Source organism: Puccinia triticina, chromosome 1A (assembly GCF_026914185.1).
Source record: "Puccinia triticina chromosome 1A, complete sequence".
NCBI classification, from domain to species: Eukaryota; Fungi; Basidiomycota; class Pucciniomycetes; order Pucciniales; family Pucciniaceae; genus Puccinia; species Puccinia triticina.
This window is the reverse complement of record NC_070558.1, coordinates 5,749,008-5,767,608: the sequence shown is the minus strand read 5'-3', so window position 1 is coordinate 5,767,608 and position 18,601 is coordinate 5,749,008. Positions and strand designations below refer to the sequence as shown.

Here is an 18,601-nt window from a genome sequence, read left to right as displayed (position 1 = left end):
TAGGCTTCAGGGGTGAGTGGCGTACATACAAACAAGGAATAGCTGTATGTAACTATGCAGCCTCCGCCTGGCAACCTTCACGCTTGTGGCTTTCTGGCCGAGCCATCCTTGGCCAAGGCAACGATGAAGTGCTCTGAAATCATGACCTCTTGATATATAGGGCGGCATCTCCTGCACCTAGGTTTACGCCCCAGGTGATCCTCCCTGCTCTTGCATTTGCAGAGCATTGGTGGTGATCCTCCCCCTCCCCAATTACACTTGCAATTGGCTGTGGGGTTTCCAGCCCCAACTTTTGCCCCACGCACTTGCGCCAGGCTGAGCGGGTTAACACCGGTCTCTTTTCACCTGTGGCATGTCACAGGCTGGGAGTTTGTTAAATCCTTTGCTTTTTTTGTACATAAATATATAATGGGCCAGCCTAAAGGCATGCCAAAAAATTCCCCAGCGCACGCCAAAAAAATGTGGTTCTTTCATGGACACGCCAAAATATTTGGTGTATGTCAAAGCACACGCCAAGAAGCTGGCGTGATTTTAAGTCTAAGCCAAAAATATGGCGTGCGCAGAAGAAGACGCCAAAAGTAATGAAAATAATGGTGTAGGTATCTATGTACGCCAATGAAGTTGGTGTGCATGACCACCCTACGATAAAAAGTGTATGCCGAGTCGCGAGTAGGTTTCACCACGAGATTGAGAAAACTCTTGGCCTCTGGACTCATCCCAATTTCATCATGCCACACCAGCCCCTCAAATTTATCTTCTGGGAAGTTTCCACTTCATTACCTGAGGAAAAAAAATGAAATGCAAGTTTTTTACGTGCAAAGAACATAAAAAATTCTTTACATGCGGAAAAGAGAAAACAAAAAGATATTCAGGAAGAAAAGAGAAAAGGGAAGATATTCACTTCTTGCTGTAGAGAAGCACACCAGAGAGAATATTAGATTTCCAGCCCTTTGCAGCGTCTGAAACCATTTGCTTTGACGAGAGTGGAGGGGGAATGGGTATGACACCATCCTTTGGCTCAATGTATGCCAAAGCCCAGTGATTGTTGTCCACGTGCAGGAGATAAATCGGAGTTGTGTCTGGAGACTGATTGGGGCCAAGACGTAGTGGAATGAAAGAACTGGAGCTTTTCAATGAAATAAATATCACGGGCCGGACGTAGAGATCCGCAAGTATCTGACCATGCAAGAGCTGATTTAACCACTTTGATGGTCCAAAGGGTCCTTTCTTTTCTCCCACTTGCAGGCCATCAACAAATTTCGCAAGCTCGTTGGCGCCTCCAAGTAATTTTGTGTAGGTATTTTTGTTTTTTGATATCTCTTCAATCATCTCCTCCCGTACCCGGTAACAGCCTTCATTGTTGTATCCAAGAGCTCTAGAAACGGCGTGAAAACCGCAATGTCCATCGGAAGGTGGGTCAAAGATCCTCTTGATATAGGGAAGTACCAAGGGAGGACACTGGTGTTTATAGCGCTAATCATCAACAATAAATAAATCAGCCATGTATATTTCAGTTTTGATAATATAATCACAGACAAATCTCACCTCAAGCAAAGAAGAATCTACAACTTCCTTGTTATCCGGCTCAGATTGATGGGATTCTTCAGCTCCATGTGGTTTCCCGGCCTCGGACAGCATTTCATGTGATTTTGTGGCCTTGGAAAGGATCTCCCTGGATTCATCGGCTTCTGAAGTTTCTTCTTCAGAGTCGGACCCTTCTTTGGATGTTGTCTTGTTAGAATCTTTGAATTCGTATGATTCAGACAGCATATCATGTGTTCCTTTCATTTCAGGCACTTGGTTTAATCTTGTTGATTTTTGTGTGGCGGTGAGAGACTCCTGTCCGTACAAGCGGAGGCAGTCGTGTGAGGGGATGGGTGCTGTTTAGGCTGCCCTCGTGGCTGGGTGGTCCGTGGTGATGAGCGCTGAAAATGGGGGGGATCAGGGATAGCTATTGGGTTTTGGGTGGTTTTGAGAAGTTCGCCGGGGGTTTGGATCCTTGGCGGCGGTTGTTTGTTTGAGGGGAAGGGAGATGTGATCTTAAGGAAGAGGAAGGAAAAAGATCCGGAAAACTCTGATGAAGGATGATCGGCGGGCGGAGCCTGTAAGTTGAAACTCTGAAGATAGGATCTATAAGCTCAGTGATGGTCCGTATTCCGGGGATCAGAATGCCATGGCCACCCATCATCCAAGTTCGAGCTGAACTTGGACTCCGGGCGACATGTCACATACATTTCATCACATCCTCCGCGCGCTACAAGCACACACACTCACAACAAACAAGATAAAAAAGAAGAAAGGAAACAACACAAGGGAAAATTAAGGAAAACACAGCGTGATGAGTCAGGAAGAAAAGAACCAGAGGGAGGAAAATAAAAAGAGGAAAGAGAAAACAGAAAACACTCAAGACAGGCAGAACAAACAGAAGAGAAAGAAATCAGAAACAAACAAGGAAATAAACCCACATCAGGCGCTGTGTTAGGACCAAGAAAGCTGAAGAGGCATGGGGAACTGAGAAGGAAGGGAGATGGGAAAATGGACAGAAGGAAAAGGAGAGATAGGGGAGCCAGTTGAAGGTGGAAATGTGATGAGAAGAGATCTTGAGGCCTGGGGAGTCGGGACTGCACCATAACTTTCATTGAGTCGCAAGACCCAATGTCGGATTACCTAATCAACTTTCATTGAGTCGCGGGACCCAATGACGGATTACCTAATCAACTTTCATTGAGTCGCGGGACCCAATGACGGATTACCTAATCAACTTTCATTGAGTCGCGGGACCCAATGACGGATTACCTAATCAACTTTCATTGAGTCGCGGGACCCAATGACGGATTTCTGTCCACCCCAGCGTGGAAATTGAGTCTTGGGAAGTGAAAATAAACTTGAGTCTTGATGATCCTGCTGGCGGCGGTGATGCTCCTGAATAGCTGGCCACGAGAGGGGCCACCACAGCGGGTTTAGTATTGGTAACTTCTTGGCCATCAGACAATGGTTCAGCATTGGAATTGTCGGAATGATTTTTTTTAATTGTTTTGAGTTTCGTTTTGGAGCCTTCAAGGCCCTCTTCTTTTTCTTCAGATTAGCTTCAGTTTTTGCCAGTTGAGCTTCCACAAGTTCAAACTGCGAGGGATTTCTCTTGGTTGAAGTCAAACAAAGCTTTTTGAGAGTTGGTCGCCCTTTTGTATTCTTTTTGACAAGCGGCGCTTGAATCAGGATGGCCTGGTGGGTGCCAGCAATGATCTTATGGACATGGTCGATGAGACTCACAAGAATGTTAGGCTGTTCTTGAGAGAGAGCCACCGTGATCTTCCGTATCTCAGCATCTAAGTCAATTTTGTCTTTGTCACTTTGCTGTATTCAATTGGGGCGAAAAGCTTTGTTAGTTGTCAAATTTATATGCTCAATGTGCGAGATTCCTTACGGTGATTTCTGGGTTATATTTGAGATGCCATTGGAAGTGGATACATCGGGTGACAAAGTATCACCCGCTTCCCTTAATTCAGCGATTTTATGGGCGCAAAGAATACCAAGGCCGATTGTAACCGTTTGCAAACATTCTTCTGTCGGATCAAGATCTTGCAGCCGTTTGTATTTAGTAATACATTCTTTGATAGCAAATGTCAAGATATGGCCAAGGAGAGGGATGAACATCTTTGGCACATTTACCAGGGTCTTAACCGCATCGCTTCCAACTGACTTGTGGACGTGATTGATTTGCATGTCTACTGCATGAGCAAGTGAATTGAAAACTGATAGCATGTCGCCTGTTGAGTTCTTCACAAAGGTTTTGAGATAGGCATGTCCAGATTCAACCGTTGAAGTGTTCAGGTTGCAAAGGTGAGGGTATTGACAGGCCCAAGCGACGATAAAAAGTTCTTTAACCGGGATTATATTCTTTTCAAGGTACTCGAGAACGGCTGGGCGGGTTGAGAGGAACTTCTTCAAGTTTTCAAATTGTTCCGTGTAGAGCTCACTTGTTTTTGATGAGTTTACTTGCTGCCAAAGCTGCATGAAGATTTCCCACGGATCTTTGGGTTTCTTGGCGCCTTCCTTCCTCTTTTTTTCTTTGTCTTTTGGTTTGACTGCAGGAAAATTTTTCTTACAGTTTGATGTAATATTCTTGTTGATGTGCCAAGTGCACAGGTTTGCTTGTGAGTCCGGGAAGACGTGTGCTAGTGCCTTTTGTAATGCTGAGTCCCAATCAGTGATAAATACTTGGGGGATGCGCTGAGGACGCCAAATATGTTTCTTGAGTTGATTCACAGCTCAGACATACCCGTCTACATCTTCATCAGTCATAAAACAGAACGCAATAGAAAAAGATTGGTTGGAGGCTGCCTGTCCCATCACGTGCAGCAAAGGGAGATTGTAGTAGGGTTGACAATTGGGCCGGGTGTCCAACAGGCCGCCCGAACCCGGCCGGGTTTGGGCCGGGCGCGGACAGTGCTTTTGTGGAAATATTGAGCTTTGGCCCGGCCTGTTAAAGTTGCTAAACGGCGCGGGTCGGGCGCCCGTGGGCTTTGCCTTGCTCATCTGGTGCGGCCAGAAGCTCAGATGATAAGTGTGCCATCCCGGAATCCAAGACCAAGTCACAGGACCTGTGAGAAAATCTCCCTTTTCTGCATTTACTGAGTTGAACAAGGTTAAACAAATCCATAGGAAACCCTGTGAAAATCTAATCTTCATGAACTATGTGCCCTTCACCTTGGAAACTTGGTGTACAGACAGCAGCCAATCCAACACACCGGGTTCCAAATTAGACCTCTACCTTGAGTAGAGGAATGTTGGCATAACCAGTGATGAACAGTTTGATCTTCTCAGCTGGTGGAAGATCAATGCCTCCCGCTTTCCAACCCTTTCAAAGCTCGCCAAGGTAATATTGATGGCCCCGGTGACCTCTGTGGCATCAGAATTGGCCTTTTCCACTGGGGGGCGTGTCTTGGACTACTACCGAAGTTGCCTGAGCAACAAAACCGCCAAAGCACTCTTATGCACTCAAGGCTGGATTAAGAAGTAGCCTCTTTTCTTCTTTCTTGACTACTTTATTTTACATTCTTTTCTATAAGTTTTTGCTGGTAGCTGCCCTAGTTGCATAGTTCATGTCTTCAAATTGTAAAAATACATGTCTCCTCCTCCAAAACTACATTTTTTGAGGGTCCTTCTACCTGGCCCGTGGGCCCCCAGGGGGCTGCCCGCGGGCAGCCTGCCATGGCCTGCTGGCCATTTGGCCCGACGGGGCGCCGCTGGACAGCCCGTGTCCGTCTCATTGCGGACACGGGTTTGGGCCGGACAGCAAAATCTGAGGTTTTTGCCTGGCCCGGCCTGCCCGGTTAAGTCGCGGGCTGAGGCGGGCTAGCCCGTGGGCGGCCCGAACCCGCCCGATTGTCAACCCTAGATTGTAGCAGTTGGTTTTGTAGGTGGAATCCAACAGCGCAATGTGGTGATTGATTTGAGCTAGATGTATTGATCCGGGGTGTGCAAAGAAGAGGTTCACAACATGGCCTCTGGAGTCTACCTTTACATCATACAACCAGTTTGATTCTTTCAGGATCGACAAGAGGCTTTTGGTGGGGGATTGTCCATCCAAATCTTCAAGGTGTATCTTCTGAAGCACATTACTTACAGTCTTGTTGGTTGCAAAGGTCTTGTTATCGGACGTTTGTAGTTGGAGTAGGATTTGGGCTGGCTTCAGATTGGATTTTGACAGCTTCCGGATCTCCTCAAATTGCTCCGGCAGGAGTTTTTTGTGCGCGGTGTGGGAAGAAGCTCCAGACGATGGATCGTGATTGTGGCTCCCATTCAGAGCTGTCAAGGACCAATACTTGTTCACAACCTTCTTGCTTGTGGGAACTGACCTTTTGACTTCAAAGGGGCAGGAGATCTTAGCCGAGGCGGTTTTTCGTCCAGATCGATTCAAAACAGAGCCGCAAAATTCTCCATATTGATTGCATCGGATATAAACGTTCTTATTAGCGTGAGAGTTGGCCTTCGCAATTGTGTATCCGTGATGCTTAGCCCATTCTTGACAGAAGCGGACCATGTTGTCCATTGAGTTGAATTTCTCCAATGGTGGTGGATCCAATGGATCTATATACACATAAAATCTAAGTTTATTAAAGACAGCCAATCACAAAAACAAAGTTCAAGGGTTTCCCTTGCATATTCATCAAAAAAAAATCAAATCAAATCAAATCCGCACCCAATACCAGCGGTGGGCAGATACGTTATCCAGAATTCCGCATTTTTTTGTTGTAAATTCAAATTTTGCACACAACGGTTCAACTTATCAGCAAGATTTAAACATCAGGGATGTGTATTCCCAGTATCTTTAATTTGCGCAAAAAAAAATCCCATGATTCTTGAGTAATTTTCTTTCAATCACTGATTATACATCAAATCTTCAGTTATCTGTAACTTAGTTACAGTTTAAGGAAAATTTGTTGTGTAATTGATGATTAGAAGAAAATTAGTCAGTAAACATGGAATATTTTTTGAAAATTAAAGATACTGGGAATACAAAGCCCTAATGCTTAACTCTTGCTGATAAGTTGAACTGTTGCGTGCAAAATTTGAATTTACAACAAAAAAATGCAGAATTCTGGATAACGTATCTGCCCACCGCTGCCAATACCCAACCTCTTCTAGAGAGGCTGCAAGTATTGGGTTGATGACCCCCAGCGCGCCGCATTTAAGGCAATTGCAAAGGGGGGTCATCAACTTTGACCCCTCAAACTGTGCAAGTGCAGCAGCGGAGGGGCCTGAGTCAACTGCCTGGCTGGAATTGCAGCGCAGCGAGTCAACTGGCGATCCATGCCAGCCACAGCCTCCCCTTTTATAGCCACTCCCACCCGCCATCTCACCTCTGCCCAACCCGGCCAGCGCAAAGCAAAAACAAACGCCACGACCATCGCAGGTCAAACGACCATCTCCGTTGTTAAGGCTCCACCGCAACGCCACCGCCTCATATTCCTCCAGGTACTGGTAATGTCCCAGTCTCATCCGCGCCTCTCGCCATAAAATTTCCTATATTCACCATTTGTCTACCCTAATTACAGTACAATTTTTCAAACACCCCACTATTCCACACCAACGAAGCCCCCAACAACCACCTTGCAACCCCACCGCCACCAATCATCAATCCATCGTCGGCCCTGTCGCTTCTCTAATTGTCCATAACCTTTGCCCTCTGAATAACTGACTTTGTTTTTCAATCCCTTGCAGCTATTCATGGAACCCACATGACCAACTGCTGGGACTTCTAAAAACCCGCATTGGCTTCCGAATTCCCCGAGGTCGATGGCCCGCTCACTCTGACTGCCTACTTGTCAGCTCTTGACAACGTTTATGATCGGTTCCGGGAAAAGAACGCTCAACCCGGCCGCATGATTGACAACGGCTCAAGCGATTCCAAAGCCAATACCAGTCTCGAGTCTTTCGGCTTTGTCCCTTTCCATGGCCCTTGCAGAAAACTCGTTCAAAAAGCCACTGCACAAACAAAATGAAAGAGCAGAAGAACCATAGGAATGTCTAAGTAATTTTTCAGTCTAGCGGCTGTGTCCAAGAGCTCGCGACTAATTATAGCCAGGTTGTCTGTATTGTCTGCATTCAATGTAGAGTAGAAGTCGTCGAGTTCGCCATCGACGATTTTAATGGAATCCGCTAGAGTTTGGATTTGCACCGAGCTCATCTTGGTAAAGAACAGGAGACTTTTGAATTCAGCCCGCGTTTTGAGGTCTTGAGGAAAAAAATCCTGGATAGCTTCATTATTGGTATCAATAACTTGGCTAGCTGAAGGGCTGGTTTGCGGGTAAATCTCCTTGCGCCCAGTTGGCCGTTGCTCTCCATGGTAAGCAGTAGATTGGCATTGGCGGTGATGCTCCATATCCTCCTCTCGATAGCACTTAACTCGGCTGGCCAAAAATCTGGGGCGACGTCAAGGTCGGATCCACTTAGCGATACAATAGCGGAGTTGATCGAAAGTAATGCATATTGTATGTGAGTGTCCAGCCAACTTCTGTATATTTTATGCGAATTACTCCGAGCTAGCTTCTTCGATGATAACTTCATTTTTTGAATGAGTCGATAGGCCCGACAAGAAATTAGACCCAATTTGGTCAAGAACCCCTCCTCATCGTCAAGGAATGCAATTTTGAGGTACTGAAGCCTGTAGGATTTCAATTTCCCAAGATGCTGATCATCGGCTCGATTTGCTGTAGATACCAATTCCGGAAAGACAGTGTTGACAATAGATATAATTTGATCGATGGTGCGCTCGAGCTCTGGTTGCATCTCTAATAGCAGCTGGAGTTTTGTCCCAGGGTCTTCCAATAGTACAGAAGGGCTTAGTAATTGTGATAGAGCAGTGATTTGTTGACGCAGGAGAGGCAGGAGGCTTTATTCAACAATGGGAAGTTACGTTATCCAGTTTGCCTAGATGTCATTCAGTTATCCGGTTGTATGTGGTGTAAAATCCAACATAAATTGAATCTGTGGGTGTCAAGAGAAAGGTATAATGTTGTTTAACAATATGGACACCAATTTATTCCAAGGAAATCCTCTTTTTGATCTTAAAATAATGATTTTGTGACCAAATATCAGTTATCTGGTCTAAGTTACCCAGATAACTGATTTTTGGTCACAAAAGTGATATTTCAACATCAAAAATAGGAGTATATTTGAAAAAAAGTGGGACCATACTGTTAATCAACATTCAGCCTTTCTTTTGACACCCACAGATTCAATTTATGTTGGATTTCACACCCAAGAGGACTGGATAACTAAATCACACCTAGGCGGACTGGATAACGTAACTTCCCATTGTTGCTTTATTCTAGTCAATCTAAGAGAACTTGCTTGACATTGACTTCCACATCAAGGGAAGATTGGTTACAACAATGAATGGTATTTGGCGAGTATTTGCTTATCAGATGTCTAAATCCCTCGAGAACGCGATCTGCAGATCAGGATCAAAGAATTTCCCAGCGCGTAAGTTGAGGATTCATAAATGCCGGGCTTGATGCTTCTTGATGAGAATCAATCATACCTCCTAGGTAACAAAACTGCTGATACTTCAGATGGTCAATTGATTCACTTGAGTCGGATAGTTCTCTAACTGTCTGGTTGAGAATCAAATTGAGATCCTTAGTTAATGGCTATACCGCTATGTTAAATTTGCGCGAAGGGAATGGGTGGACGGAGGCATCATAGTAGTGAGGTTCTTGTGGTTGGGTCATGTTGAAACATTGTCATTTGTGTGGGGCAAATTGCGGCAAGCCAATCTTAATACTTCATGCTAATTAAAAAACCAAGGAGTTTGGAAACTAAAGACCTGTCATGATTAGAAGTCTGATTGTGAAGATATTAAGCAAAAAAATTACGTTAGATAGGCCTATAAGGTCTGGGTGCCCCTCAGACCGGGGTCCCCATTAAGGCATGATTGCTTACCAGGTGTGTCAAAACTGTAGGTAGAACCTGCAGCGGCGCAGCCGCCTTAGCCTCTAGTACTCATAAAATATCAATATTAGATTGAAGCGGTTTATGAGAGACACAGTTCACTTACCACCTGTTTGGTAGTTATAGCCTTTCAGGTTGGTTATCACAATGCTTGTGGAGCTAGGTTCAACTTGAGACTGGATCCTTGGGTTGCTGGGTTGATATGGGGAGGATGATTCAACCGGGACCGGGATATCTTCTTCTTGGACCGGGGTGTCATCTTCTTGGACCGGGGTGTCATCTTCTTGGACCGGGATGTCATCTTCTTGGACCGGGATGCCATCTTCTTGGACCGGCATATCATCTTCTTTGCCCTCCATAATTGATGCCGATCCAGGTAAAGAAGCAGGAGCAAGTTGAGCGGAGGGTGATTTGACCATTGGGGCCGGTGATGTGACGGTTGTAGCCAAGGCTGAAGCGGTGGTTGGTGGAGAAAAGTGAGCCAGAAGAGTTTGCATTTGTTCCCAAACCTCTGGAGGGACCGTGACGCCAGCGGATGATGCTTTGTTGGTAGTGGTGGTGGGCGGGTTTGGGGTTGAAATTGTGGATGGTGCTGGTTTGTCTTGGACCGGGATGTCATCTTCTTGGACCGGGATGCCATCTTCTTGGACCGGCATATCATCTTCTTTGCCCTCCATAATTGATGCCGGTCCAGGTAAAGAAGCAGGAGCAAGTTGAGCGGAGGGTGATTTGACCATTGGGGCCGGTGATGTGACGGTTGTAGCCAAGGATGAAGCAATGGTTGGTGGAGAAAAGTGAGCCAGAAGAGTTTGCATTTGTTCCCAAACCTCTGGAGGGACCGTGACGCCAGCGGATGATGCTTTGTCGGTAGTGGTGGTGGGCCGGTTTGGGGTTGACATTGTGGATGGTGCTGGTTTGTCTTGAGGGTGCCTGGGTTTGATGGACTTGAACAAGATCTGTGATCTTCAGCTTGGCGTTTATGTTTGAGTACGCCAAAATAGCACAGAGTGCCCGGGAGAAGCTTGTCAGGTTTGGCGTGCACACATATTACACACCAATTCTGGGGAGTAAGTAACCTGAGCACACCTTCTAAAAAACATCTTTTGGAGTACTGTGATGAGCACGCCAAAATTTTGGACAAGCGGAGTTCACATGCCATGCATTTTGGCGTGACTGGCAGCCACGCCATCCAAACCTGGCGTGTACCTTCAATGCACGCCTTTTTGGCGTGCGCTGGGGAATTTTTTGGCGTGCCTTTAGGCTGGCCCTATATAATTATTCAATTATGATTTGTATTTTGTTTGTTATAATTTAGTTTGTACTAGAGGCCAAGGCGGCTACGCCGCTGCAAACCAAAGGTTTTCCCCTCACCCCCCTACCCCCCATTCCTCCTCAGCTAGATCAGCAAGATGTTATCTTATGATAAAGCCATTGTGTATATGCTGATCAGCAGAGATCAACTATTTGTTATATTGAAAAGCATAATGAAATTCCTGCAGTATATAGGCTATCCCAAGAAGTGAGGAATATGACGCCTGTGACTGCATTTCATTGAAAAGGAAGGCAGCCAGAGCTCATCCTAGAGGTTTGAATTCATCACCACAATGAGGAACACACTTCAAACAAGTGTGAGATATCATTATTGGAGTGCAGATTCCATAAAAGTGAGAGGAGGAAGGAGGAAACAAAGTTAAAATAAATGATAGTCAAACAGGGCTGGTCAATAAGAACTGCAGTAGTAGTTCTCCATGCTTTATCAAAAACACTATGGGGGGCTTTTGGATACAATTAAATTTAACACTTGGATGAGAATCAAACCACTAAGTTTTTTTACTGAAAGGTTTTTTTGTAGTCTTTGATTTTTGATACTAATTGGTGGCAATGTGGAGCACATCACATTTGCTTGATGATGTACCTTGAGGGGGTTCAGTGCAGTCCCTTCCCCAGCCAACCCTGACACCAGTTTCACCAATTGAGAGAATTTTCAGGCTGCGTCAACGGGTGCGGCAAACCAAGGGTCGCTGGAGAGGGCCCCGGAGGAAGAAGGGGGACGGTAGGCGAGGGATGCGCAGGGGAGGCAGGATGCGCAACCAGCACCAGTTTCAAGGAGCAGGCAGAGGAGGGCATCGAGGAGATTTTTCCAGAGTAGGATGCCTTTGGCGAGGTGAGGGAGGGTGCGGAAGTGGGCCCGGAAGGGCTGATGGGGATTGGTTTGGGAGATGGTTGATGGGCTGAGGGGGCAATGGTTGGGACGGGTGGAGCAGGACGAACGTGAAATGTTTCTGAAGGCGGGTAGGAGTCGTTGGTGCTGATGGAGGGAAAACAGGGGCAAGGATTGGGGGAGATGGACGATCTTGAAGAATCTGAGATGTAGGAAGGACCTCGGGGTTTCGCGGCCGGCTTCTTGGACCTTGAAGGTTCTGAGGAGTGGGTGGCGGAGGGCGTGGAGGAGGAGATCTCAGAGAGGAACACGCTCAGTCTTGGGGTAGCAGTGGGTGGAGGGCAGGAGGGCTGTGGTGACTTGGATGAGCCGGGGTCATCCATGGAGCTCACAATTCTGAACGGCCTGCTCAATGAAGATTGACTAGGCGGAGTGTCCGCATGAGTGTGTCGTTTAAGCCTCCCGTCTTGCGATTTGTACTCCAAAGAGTCCACCGATGTCCTGGATAAAAGCGGTACAAGGCCCCTCTGAATCGAGTATCGGAAAGTACCAGAGGGGACCAAGGGGAGCTGGCCAGTCCTTGTTCAAGCTAAAAGTAAGCGCACCACCGCTTCTAGATTTCTGATGCGCGCCTCGTGGTAGCCAGCACTTTGGTCAGAGAATCACTCATGTTTTTCTTGCTGCATCCTGTGTGTAGTCGGGATTTCTTTGAGCAGGAATACCAGATGAGCCGGAGGAGCCGGTTGGCTGGAGAATGAGATGCTAGGGAGGGGTTCGGTGTAGAATAAGACTGAGAAGTCTCTACCAAACGGAGTTAGTTGATAGGCAGATAGGACCGGAGGTAGAACGGATTGTTGAGGTTAGAACCTTGCGGAACGGAGCCGGAACGGATCTCAAGACTAAGAAGCCTTGCAGAACGGAGTCAAACAGATACTACGACTAAGAAGTCTTGCGGAAACGGGACCGGAGTGGGTTTGGGACTAAGAAGTCCCGCGGACAGATAACCAGAGATGGTTTGAGGGGCAGACGGGCAAAGGCGGCCCAATAGAGGGGCAGAGGCAGACGGGCGGGTCCACAGAAAACGACAATGGCGGAAAAAAATATTGAGGTCGCCACCATTGTGTCGCCGAGACAGCTGTTGGATGAGAGAAATCAAGTCAGCCATAATACACATAGCAATTGTAGAAGATTGAGGGACCAGACAACAAACAAGCCACTGAAGCTACCTCGGCGCCGAGTTAGTACTTGTTGATTGACCACCCCAGCCTGGCGAGAGCAACGAAAGCGCCCAGGGAGATCATCCAATGGCGAGGGCACCGCCTAGCGGTGGTCAGAGAATAGTATAGTCTGGTCAGGTTATGCAACAGTTGGGAGGAGTTCATTGTTGTGCTCATGCTTACATAATTGAGTGCTTTTGCCTGCAATGGCCATTGTGGCGCAAGATCGTTGTGTGTAGGGAGCTTGGCGACGGCCTAATGGTTGAAAATGGGTACCAGGGTTGAGGTGTTGAGCTGGAGGGGAGAAGTTGGGCAGGTTTGTTGTGTCTGAATGGCTATTTAATCAAGCCTGATGAGTAGTATTGTTTGCCCCAGGCATCCTCTGCCGCTGTAATTCCAGCGTGCGGTTTGTCCTCAACCCCCTCAGCTGTTGCACTTGCACAGTTTGAGGGGCTCTACTTGGTGGCCCCCCTTTGCATAATGCCTTTACTGCGCGCGCTGGGGGTCATCCACCCACTATTTTAAACCCTGCTAGACAGGGATGGATAGTGGGTCCAGTTTGTGGTGTTTGGATTTTGTTTTTGTGATTTGTTTTTTTGAAAGGGGGAACCCTTGCATTTTTTTTTTAATTTGGTTAATTTTTAGGGGGAACCCTTGATCTTTGTTTCTGTGTTTCTCTGTCTTTAATAAACTTGGATTTTATTTTTACTAGAGGCCAAGGCGGCTTCGCCGTTGCAAGTACAATTATCAGTTGCATCATCTCCCATGCTGCATAATATCTTACTCCCTAAGTTTAGCCACACTTTATTTCCCCTGGCTGGCCCAAATTATTTGATCAATATTCACCTAGATCCTTGGTACCAGTCAGAAATGAAAACAACTGGTTTGCTTGACCACCATAGAATGCAAGAAACATGCTAGGATGGATCCCATTTGAAAGTCTTCAGAAACAGGAAAATTTCAAACCAGCAGAGCATTTGAGGTTTCAAATTACAATCTCAAGCCAATTTGGCTGGCAAATTGATGAATTTCTGAAACCAGCAAGCATCACTATGTGAGCAAACCAGCAGAAGTCACGGTCAAATGTGCACTGACCTAATAATTTGAAGGGTGTGATCAATGATTTTTCACAATTTTGCCAGTGGTTAGATCATGGAGAGGGGCGTGAGTTAGACCTTCAAGATTCACCAAGGGAACAACTTGATTCTCAAAGGATAATGTTGGTCAAATCAAATAGTGTTGATTCTATGATGCTCAAGGAGAGCCAATCTGACATCCGCTTTTTTCTTTTTGGGAAAATCAAACAGGTACTTGATGGCAGAGCAGCAAAGGAACTACTTGATCAAGATTGTGGATGGCAAATTAGTTTGGGCCAAAGGAACATTGCAAGCAGTTCTCTTGTGCACTCTGGCCAACGGGGGATCACTGAGCTGTCTTTCAGTGTGTGTTGTGCTTGTCCTCAAAAGTCCGGCGCTGTGGCTAAACTCAAGTCACATGTTGATCCCAAAGCAATCATGGACAACTTGCTCTAAAAGACTCTCAATGCCACCACTTGGATCTTCGCGTCTGATCAGAGTGGAAACATGTCCGTCGGGATCAAGCAAACTGGTAAATTTCAGCACAGTAGCTTCCTTGCTGGAGGCTTGTTGAAAGTTGATCAGGATCAATTGACTTTGTTGAGTCATCTCAGCAGACACTATCTGATCAGTTCAAGATTTTTGTCAAGATATTACAGCATAAGTATGGATGCGACATTTCAAGGTGAGTTGAGAGATCTCAAAGCCTATATAAAAGCAGCGGTGCTGATTGTCTCAAACTGATGAAATTGCTCATTGGTTGAAAAGGGTCTCAATTTTGAAAGCCTTATTTATGATTGGAGCGCTTGAAAAAATGCGCACTTCAGCAAGCAGTAGGCGGAGATCAAGGCGATGATGAAGAAGCTATGGAAGAAGCACAACAATCAAGATCCGGAAGCGCTGGCGGAGAAGGAGAAGAATGCAGACCGGCCGGCTCAAGTAGCAGCAGAGCACGCTTCCCACCAGGAAAACTGGCAAGAAACTGTGCGAGTCAATCGACTGGCAGGGTGGCCAGGGAAGAAGAGCGCAAATGAATCAAGAAGTAACAGGGCGCACTCAAAGATGGACGCCTGCGGAACTCTGTCGTCGTGCCGAGTCTGCTGCATGAGGGCAAGAAGAAGGAAGACAAGCGCGGCACTGCTGTAAGTGTCTGCTCTACTTGAGAGAAAGTGCTGAATCTCATGATCATTACTACCCACGCCAACTCAACCCCGCCCCAGGCAGCCAACTGATATGTTCATGAGAATACACCTTCAAAAATAAAATAAAATAAAACAAGCTGCAGAGTCATGGACTTGGATAATTGCATTTTACACATTGTTGCATTCCCTTGTTATGCTCAGATGATCTCAGTCTGATAAAGCAAAAGTAATTTTGTTTCACCTGTAGCATCTTCCACTACTCCTATGAACACAATGTGATAGTTAATGAACAGCACAACACTCAACTTGAATATTTTTAATGCCGACGGGCAAGCCACAAGCCTGACATCAGGATTTCTTCCTAGAAAACATTCATCATGAAAAAAGTAAAACAAATGAATATCAAAATCTGCGAGAGATCTGTTGATAGCGTGACGAGATTCTCTGACGGGAAGGAAAAGCAAATTCTTCACCAGGGGAAGTAGCCGACCGGCTTGTGGCAACGGTGGGTAGTTACGATAACCATGAATCCTCTTCTTTGGTCTTCAATTTAAAATTAGGAACCAAATAAAATGTTCTGTCAGCTAGATCAAGAAGTCAGAGCTCTCCTCTAAAAATTGGTGAAAGAATTTTCCATTTTTGTCAAAAGAATAAATTGATATCCCTTATTCCGTGTCAAATTTTGCAGTTACTAGTAACTAAAACCAGTAACTAAAAACTGGAAGTGTAATCAAGGATATCCAGGCAGTCTTTTTACAAAAATGCAAAATTATTTCACCAATTATTAGAGGAGAGCTATGACTTCTTGATCTAGCTGATAAAAATCATTAGGTGGTTTTGAATATTCAATTAAAGGCTGAAGGAGAAAAAAAACTGATAGTAACTGTTATCGTAACTACCCACCGTTGATTGTGGGTGACGAAGTGTGTGATGATCCGTTTGGGGATGAATTTGACGCACTTCTTTTTGACTTTGTGGCAGTTGAAAGCGTTCCATTTGATGGCGAGGAGCTTCTCCTTAACTTTCCACATCTCGACAATGATGATGGACCAGAGAGCGAGGCTGACGGAGTAGATGGACGAGTAGGCCATGCCGGTAGCCCAGAAGAGGAGGCCCAAGAGGGTGGGGAAGACGAGTGCCTGGAAGTAGAAGTTGAGGAAGGCAAAGTAGTAGCCAATCAATTCGCCGTAGATCTCCTTGATCCTGTCCAGCTCGATCTCGGGGATTTGGATGGTCAGATGGGAGCGGTCGCTCCATTGGGACAGCCAGGTCTTGTTGAAGCCGACGTCGTGCGGGGGGAAGATGGAGCAGACGTGCTCAAAGGGGGCCTGTCGTGGGATGATCCCGGCGGCGACACCGACGAGCAGGCGGTGGGGATGGGCTGTGATGGGTGATTTGTTCTTGGTTGGCTTGACATCCCGGGTGATGATGTTGCATAGATGGTGCAGTTGGTCGGCGGGCATGTGTGGCTGAGAGATGAAGCTGGAGGCCAGATCTGATTCAGGCTTGACACAGGTGATCCCGTGCAACCAATCGGCAATCCTAAGAAGAGGGGCAGACTGGTGTCAGGAGGTGGCTCTGGGATCGGTCTACAGACCATAAGATATATGTATGTACCTCTCTGCCTGGATCTCTTCCTTGATCCTGGTCTCGTTATAGGCGGTGACAAGGATGAGCAGTTTGTTTGAAGCTTTGGATCCCAGCCGGCTGGTTGCTGAGAGTCCGGCCGCCTTGAGCCTCTGGACCAGCAGCTGCTACTCCTCGAGGAGCTGGGTCCTATGCCTCGCCCGGTCGTCGATGGCCTGTTTCCTGAGTTTGGGCTGATGGGGGAGCGGCGATAGGGAGAAGACGATGACGTAATCAACCTGGAGCTGTATTCCCAGCCAAGCTGGCTCAGTAGTATCCTGCAAAGCTTCATGACCTTGGGGTGGCTCACTTGGGAGAAGTTGTTCGGCTCCCTGGACTGGTCCTGTGGGGCTGGAGGGTGCTATGAAGATCAACAGTGGGTCAGGAGAGATGGTGTGGTGGATATCTTGGGCATTTCGAGAAAGACTCACCGGCATCACACCGTGATGGTTTTTGGTGGATTCCACTTCCAGACTTCCCATCAAAGAAGACTCAGCAGATTAACAGGGCAATAACCGCGAGGAGTAAAGGTCAGGAAAACTGAGTTGCACCGGGCTGGTCATGAGAACTGTTGAGAGTGGCGCAGGGGAAAGGGAAAACAGTAATGACTTGCCTGGTTAGGTCGAGTTTATTGTGGATGTCTAGCCAACGGTGTAGGACTCCAGGGATGGATGGGTAATCGAAGTTCCTTTGAGGGGGAAATAAATTGTATGATAGGTTGAAAGGCTATTACAATCTACGGGTGGTTTGAAAGACCTGCCCCTCTAATAGTACTATGCAAATAACCAAGAGTCTTGTAATCAATATTTAAGAAAATGTGGCAGATTCCAAGATAGCTCTTACTTTTATATAGTAATCTCTATCAGACCTAAATATCTAATTCAATGTGTTTTCAGACCGGTTATAACTAAGGATAACGTGGTTTTTTATGGTGAAGTTCCTCTACTGTTGTTGATGTTATAATTTGTACTACTACTTCTACTTCCACTACTACTACTAATATGCTAATGAGGAGAATGGGTTGTTGGTTGGTTGGTTGGTTGGTTGTTGGTTGGTTGGTTGGTTGTTGGTTGGTTGGTTGTTGGTTGGTTGGTTGGTTGGTTGGTTGATTGATGATTGTGGGTTCTACTACTGCACTAACACTCTACTGACTGACTGACTCTACGCTACTCAGTACTACTACTGCTAAACTAATACTGCTAAACTACTACTACTAAACTACTACTGTGACCAAATATCTGTAGGCTGATGGTCAAAAAAAAAAATTATGGGGGGGAGAAGAGCTCCTTTTATAATGAAGAGTGAGGGATTTTAGCTCCAGGGGAATGTGTTTGAGGGAATTTAGCTGCAGGGGATCTCAGTTGCACAGCATAGGTACACCTGTACTGCACAGCCACGCAAACAATGAGGGAATTATGCTGCAGTGACACTATTTGTACACCTTATCTGCCTGCATATATTGCGCTGCCTGATGTCATGCGTTGCTATGTACCCAAGCCACCTTCCATGCACGCTGCACCCAACTAGAATACTCCTCCTTTCCACGATTTGGGGGTCAAAGCCTCTCTCTGGTCCTCCTTCCTCCCTCCTCCCTCGTCCTTGTATCCACGTCGTGTATTCTTCCGTCCAATCCGCCGCGGTGACCAAAGGGTGTATGTATGTAAATGTTGTAACTGTTGTGTAAGATTATCTCCTCCTCTTGCAATGGGTTCCACCTGTATGTAACTGTACTATCCCAATACCTTTGCATATGTCCTTTTGGCATTGCAACAGGCACAGAACACCACAACGGGGAGCATGGCGCAGGGCTCAAAGGGCGGGTTGCTTGATCCAAGATGAAGCAGCGGTGTGATGGTGGTGTCGTTGACCATGGTATCCAGGGGGATTTGGGCAAGGGCTGGGGTTTTGGATGGGGTATATAAA

At 46.4% G+C, this 18,601-nt stretch overlaps 2 protein-coding genes across 2 annotated transcripts; both read right to left on the bottom strand.

Annotated features, from left to right (window-relative positions):
• Positions 1 to 9,340: 9,340 nt before the first annotated feature.
• On the bottom strand, positions 9,341 to 9,875 carry PtA15_1A648 (uncharacterized protein; the record flags this gene model as incomplete). Its single annotated transcript, XM_053165697.1, has 2 exons — positions 9,341 to 9,348; positions 9,563 to 9,875. The coding sequence occupies 2 exons, from the start codon at positions 9,873 to 9,875 to the stop codon at positions 9,341 to 9,343; spliced, it is 321 nt and encodes a 106-aa protein (XP_053016863.1).
• Positions 9,876 to 14,901: 5,026 nt separating this feature from the next.
• PtA15_1A647 (uncharacterized protein) lies at positions 14,902 to 17,160 on the bottom strand (the record flags this gene model as incomplete). The annotated part of the gene is made up of 6 exons (XM_053165696.1): positions 14,902 to 15,010; positions 16,013 to 16,594; positions 16,670 to 16,759; positions 16,811 to 16,923; positions 16,989 to 17,039; positions 17,110 to 17,160. 6 exons carry the CDS (start codon positions 17,158 to 17,160, stop codon positions 14,902 to 14,904), a joined length of 996 nt encoding a protein of 331 aa, XP_053016862.1.
• Between the last annotated feature and the right edge of the window lie 1,441 nt (positions 17,161 to 18,601).